Below are 6,504 nucleotides of genomic sequence, written 5' to 3'. Positions count from 1 at the left end.
GACTTCACATTCATTAGGATGGCTGCTATCAAAAACAAAACAGAAAATAGCAAGTATTGATGAGAATGTAGAGACATTGAAACCCTGTGCACTATTGGTAAAATTGTAAAAAGTGCAACCTGTATGGAAAACGGTATGGAGATTCCTTGAAAAGTTAAAAACAGAACTACTTTATGACCCCGCAATCTCATTTCTGGTTATATATCCAAAAGAATTGAAAGCAGAGTCTTGAAGAGTATTTGGACACTCATGTTCATAGCTGCACTATGTACAATAGCCAAGAAGTGGAAGCAGTCCAAATGTCCATCAACAGATAAATGGATAAACAAAATGTGGTATATCTAATGTATTATTACTCAGCCTTAAAAAGGAAGGAAATCTTGTCATGTCCTACAATGTGGATGAACTTGGACATTATGCTTATTGAAATAAGCCAGTCACAAAAAAGACAATTACTGTGTGATTCCACTTGAGGTATATAGTCAAATTCATAGAAACAGAAAGTTGAATGGTGGTTACCAGGGACTGGAGGAAGGGGAAAAAAGTTGTTATTTAATCAACATAGAGTTTCAGTTTGCCATGATGAAAATATTCTGAATATCTGTTTCACAACATGTGAATGGACATGACACTAATGAACTGTACACTCAAAAATGGTAAAGGTGGCAAATTTTATGTTTTTTTACTGCAATAAAAATTGCAATAGTGTTTTTTATAACAGGAAAACTATAGATGCAAAAATCCTTAAAAATTACCAACAAGCTGAATTCAGCAGCAAAGGATTATATACCATAACCAACATATAAAAATTAGTCAATGGTGATAGACCGTATTAATAAAAAAAAGGAGGAGGGAGGTGAAAGACCATATGGTCATCTCAGTAGATAAATAGAAAGCATTTGACAAATCCAACTTTTTTTGTTGTTGTTGTTAAAAAATAAGGAATAGAACTTCCTCAACCTGATAAAGGCAGCTACAAAAAAACCCACAGCTGTCGTAACAGTAAAAGACAAAGCTTTTCTAAGATCAGGAACAAGAAAAGGATGTCTGCTCTCACCACTTCTATTCAACATTGTACTGGAAGTACTAGCTGGAGCAGTTAGACAAGAAAAAGAAATTAAAAGCATCCAGACTGGGAAAAAAGTAAAATTACCTTTATTTGCAGATGACACGATTTTGTATACAGAAAATCCTTAGGAATCCACAGAAGAACTATTTTAGCTAATAAACTTAGCAAGGTTGCAGGATACGAGAATTAGGAATAAACTTGGAACGACCACCTAAAAATGAAATAAAGTAATTTCATTTATAATAGCACCAAAAAATAATAAAATACTTAAGAATATATTTAAACAAAAAAAGTATAATATTTATACACTGAAAACTACAAAATATTGAAAGAAATTAAGAAGGCCCAAATAAATGAGATATCCAATGTCGTGGATTGGAAAAGTTAATATTTAGATGGCAATCCTGTCTAAATTGTTCTTCAGATTCAATGAAAACCCTAACCCTGATACACACACACACACACACACACACACACTTTTTTTTATTTGCAGAAATTGACAGGCTGATCTCTAAAGTCTTATAGAAATCCAGGGGACCTTAAAATAGTCAAAACAATCTTGAGAAAGAACAATGAAGTCGGAGGGCTCAAAGTCCCCGTTTAAAACTTGTTTCAAAGCTATAGTAATCAAGGCACTGTGATACTGGCATAAAGGTAGACATATAGATCAGTGAAATAGAATTGAGTCAGAAAGAAACCCATACATCTGTGAATTTATTTTCAACATGGGAGCCAAGATAATCCAAGGAGAAAGCATAGCACCATTCAATAAATGATGCTGGAACACGTGTAAAAAATGAAGTTGGATTCCTACCTCATGCTGTATAAAATTAACTCAAAATGGATCAAATGTAACAGCTAAAACTATAAAACTCTTAGAAGAAAACATAGGAATAAATTTTCATTGTCTTGGATTTGGCAAGTAGATTCTTAGAAATGACACCATTAGCACAAGCATTAAAATATATATAAATTAGACTTCATCAAAATTAAAAGCTTTTTTACATCAAAGAACATTATCAAAGTGAAAAAACAACCTACAGAATGGGAGAAAATATTTGCAAATCACACATCTGATAAGACTTTAGTATGCAGAATATAAAATCAACAACAAAAAGATAACCCATGTTTTGAAGGGGCAAAGGATTTGAATAGGCATTTCTCCAAAGGAGATGTACACATGGCCAGTAAGCACATGAGAAGATGCTAAACCTCATTAGTCATTAGTGCTATGCAAATCAAAATCGTAATAATACTTCATACCACTAGGATGGCTATTATTTTTTTTTTTTTTAAGGAAAATAGTAAATGTTGGGTAGAATGTGGAGAAACAAACCCTCATACATTACTGGTGAAAAGGTAAGGTGGCGCAGTCAGTGTGAAAAACAGTTTGGCAGTTTCTGAAGAAGTTAGTTACCACATGACCCAGCAATTCCTCTCCTAAATATATACCCAAGAGAATTAAAACATATATTCACATAAAATCGTGTATATGAATGTGACAGCATTGTCCATAATAGCCAAAAAGTGAAAACAACTTAAATGTCCATCAACTGATGAGTGCATAAACAAACTATAATACATCTACCCATTAGATTATTATTCAGCTATAAACTAGAATGAAATACTGATACACACTACATGTACAGCGTGATTGAACCTTGAAAATGTGCTTGGTGAAAGAAGCCACATATTATGATTCCATTTATATGAAATGCCCAGAACAGGCAAATCCAAAGAGAAAGTAGATCGATGGTTGTCAGGGGGTGGGGAGAGAGAAGAATGAGTAGTGACTACTGTTGGGTATGGAGTGTCTATGTGGGGAGATGAAACTGTCCTGGAATTAGAAAGTGGTTTCACAACCTCATGAAGCTACTAAAAAGCTACTGAATTGTACACCTAAAATAGTGACTTCTATATCTGAATTATATTTGTTTTTAAAAAGTCATAGTCAAGCTTGACAGTTGCTTTAACTGGAGATACTAACCATACCATTCTGAAGATGAGAGAAAAAGACATTGTAGGGGTGTTGGGCTTAAAAAATAAACAAAACAAATATTCATGATCATAAGAACTAGAATTTGTTGAATTGTATCCTAGAACTGGAACTCCATCTAACTTGCCATATGGACCACTATCTAATTTCAGATCTAGTATTTTAACTCTTCCAGAACAAAGAGATGAAGAGTAATCTAGGATAATCAAATTAAAGCAGAAAAGAGACTTATTTGAACTGTGCCTCTTCTGGCCTGAGTTGGAAGGAACAGCTTAGAAGGCAAAGGAGTTGTGTCATGAAAGGGAAAGATAACATTCTTGACACACAAATCTTTTTCCATATAATATTTTTTCAGATACACAGATGTTCCTGAAATGTTGATCCCCCTGGCAGCTCGGCAGGGCCTGGGCCACAGATCCACCACCCCAGGCAGCAGTGTCTCATTAACCCGCTGTGTGTAGTACACATTTCCCTTTTTCCATGTGCTATGAAATGAAATGGTAGGGAAGAAGCACAGCTCTTAGGGTCATTTCTTTTAGGCTCTCCCCACCATCCTCTACTGAACACTCCTAATTGTCGTTGCCCCTCTTAAAATGTGTCAGTTACTTTTCAGAGATCTGTAGAGCACCTCCCAGGTGTACCTAGCTAGGAAACAACAAGGATAATTTGGTATAATTATAAAATGTTTCTACAGAGAGAGAATGCATAAATGTTATATTTTTATTTTCTAAGTACTTAACAAATTAAATATTAAATTCCAGGCTGGAATTTTGTTAGAGATTGATGTCAAACTTTATCGAATTATAAATTCAAGAAACAAGCTTTTGCCTAGCTTCTAACATCTTCTCTTAAATCTTCTGACATCTCTATAATTACTAATTTCTGAAAGATTGTTTTCATGGTCATTTCTGCAGGTTCTTTCAACAACCTGAGATTTCTCTGCAGATGAGAATACATTTAGAGGGTCTTCCAGTACCCTCACATTATTCTCTAACTTAACTGGGACCTATAAAATGTGCTAGCTGTTGGAGCAAGAAAATAGACAGGAAACCTTTGTGTGGTTAAGATGTGAACAAATAACAGAGAGAAGATCTACGTGTATATTTATCCCTTTGTTTTCACGCTGTTTAGAATTCAGTCTTCCAGTTTGAAATGGGTAGAGTATGTTTTGCTTTAGAGGTAACTTTTAACTTCCTTTTTCTTTTAATAGATGCTTTACCATCCTAATTGTGACCAAGTATCATATGTAGACCCATTTCTATTGCCCTTTGTTAGGAAATATATTTTGCTGGAAATATATTTGGTAAGAAATGCATACTGATTAGATAATTCTACTTTTGACCTAATTAAAGAACATTTCCAGATTGTTAACCTAATTTCCTATACATATAAGTAGAGGTAATACTTTATATCTTTAAAAGATCTAATTGCTGCTTTTTTTGGTTTTTAGTATTGATAACTACTAAAGATCAATACTTTTAAGTTGGGAGATGTAAGTTTGTCTCGCAAATTGGTTCACGTTTATCATGTCTACAAACTCATTTTGACTCATTTTCAGTTTGGGTATCCATTCTGGATTGGTTCTTATAAAGTTAGTGGTGTTCAGACTTAAAGAGTGAATTAGTACTGCTGATGAAATGAGAAAAATCTAGACACATAGAACATTGTTTTTCTGGTAAAGTACTGCCACACCCCCATCAGACATGGGGCATGTTTCTCCCCAACCAAGGGTCCATTCTACATGAGTTAGTTGCTGGGTCTCTTTTGGCCTAACTGGACTAGGTCTCCTTAGACCCCCATTTGAAATCATTGCTCCTTTTTAAAATATTTGTAAGTTCTGAGACTTTTTAAAAATGTCCCTAAATGCTTTCAGAAGTAACACTATATAATAAGATATTTTATATGCTTTTTGTGACCTTTACTCATGGTATGTTCTTTACCAAAATGTCTAGAAGTATGCAGATTGTCTATTTGCCAGGAGTTCCCTAGTACACATGATAGTAAATTCTTGAAGAATATCGTGTATTTAAGAATTAAGAACATTTTTACTCACAAGTACTAAAGAGCTGTAAATTGAAAGATTTTCAGAATACATTTTGGAAATACTGAAAATGACTGTGGAAGTGATACCTATGGTTTAAAAACAAATTAGAACATTTTAATTAGTAATCTTTATTTCCTTTAGGGTTTAATGAAGAAATTCATTCGATGTTCTACACGTGTAACTGTGGGAACTATTAAAAAATTTCTAAGTTTAAAATTAAAACTTCCAAGTTCTTATGAGGTAAGTTAATAAACTAACCTTGATCATTTTGATAATTCTGATCTGAAGTAAAATTCTAACAAAATAAGTAAAAATTAACTGAGAACACATTTGAATTAAAATTTGTGGAACTTAGGTTATTTTCATGTTAACAATTTAATTTTTAGAATGTAATATTCTATTTATGTAATCTGTATTTTGAATTCAGTATCATGACTAAAACATGATATTAATACAATTAGTGTTTTATAATTAGAGGATATATTTAAATAACATTAAGTATCTTCAAAATAAATATTTCAGTTAAATGGATTCTTTTTTATGCCAACATGCTTTAGGGTATATCTTTTTGTGTGTTTTTGAGACCTTCGCAGTTCATTTTTGCTAATTCTTTAAAGACTTTTTTAGAATGTAAAACATTTTTTTTTTCAAAAGGGATTTTTACAAGTAATGTTCCTTTAAGTCCATGATATGCAAAAGTGATATTTTTTAGCACTAGGTAAAACCTAATTTTTGTTTTAGTATTGCATTTACCAATTTCTTTACAGGAGAGATAAATTACCCTGATGTTCATCACAGCACAGCTTATAATGTGTTCAGTGTTTAGAGAACATTTATGATCCTAGGAGTATGACTATGACATGATGAGAAAACATGGCTATTTCTCACTTGCCCAAATAGCACTATTACAGCTTGTATTAAGTAACTCTTCCTCGCCTTTGGGTTCTGATAATAGCGTTCAAAAAAAAAAAAAACCCTAAAAAAAGAAAACTAAAAACCAAGACTAGTTTCCTAAAAAAATGGCACCATTAATTTTTCAGGCTATGTACAGTAATGCCAATATGAACAGTCATCATAGCAGAAATGAAATAGGATTTGAACATAGACATTGATAGGTATTAAGTCTGTATTTTGAGGAAGCCTTTGATCCTGAACTTACTTTAAAAAATTCTCTCAAATGACTAATTATGGATTAAAAATTCTTATTATGGTTTGGTATTACAAATATAAACTTCCTAAATATCGGCTTTTATATTAGGAAAAAAATTGTGCAAGTTAAAGCCCTAGGTACTTGGTAAAAGTAAAGGGTAGTAAGAATTTATAGATACAACAGTGAAAATAGAAAATAAAATTGTTTTTAAGATTTGATTTTGTGCTTTATTCCCTTACAGGATA

At 32.6% G+C, this 6,504-nt stretch overlaps 1 protein-coding gene across 4 annotated transcripts in view; it reads left to right on the top strand.

Moving 5' to 3' along the window:
* PCGF5 (polycomb group ring finger 5) overlaps nt 1–6,504 on the top strand; it is a 62,858-nt gene that overhangs the window by 36,362 nt on the left and 19,992 nt on the right. For all 4 annotated transcript variants that reach the window (XM_011361586.2, XM_011361585.2, XM_011361584.2 and 1 more), the window contains exon 7: nt 5,251–5,349. In XM_011361586.2, coding sequence (XP_011359888.1) covers nt 5,251–5,349 — 99 coding nt within the window. The remainder of the gene's footprint in view (nt 1–5,250; nt 5,350–6,504) is intronic.

Source organism: Pteropus vampyrus, unplaced genomic scaffold (genome assembly GCF_000151845.1).
Source record: "Pteropus vampyrus isolate Shadow unplaced genomic scaffold, Pvam_2.0 Scaffold68, whole genome shotgun sequence".
In the NCBI taxonomy this organism is placed as follows: Eukaryota; Metazoa; Chordata; class Mammalia; order Chiroptera; family Pteropodidae; genus Pteropus; species Pteropus vampyrus.
Note: the sequence above shows the minus strand (reverse complement) of the source record. Positions and strands in the feature narration are given on the sequence as shown.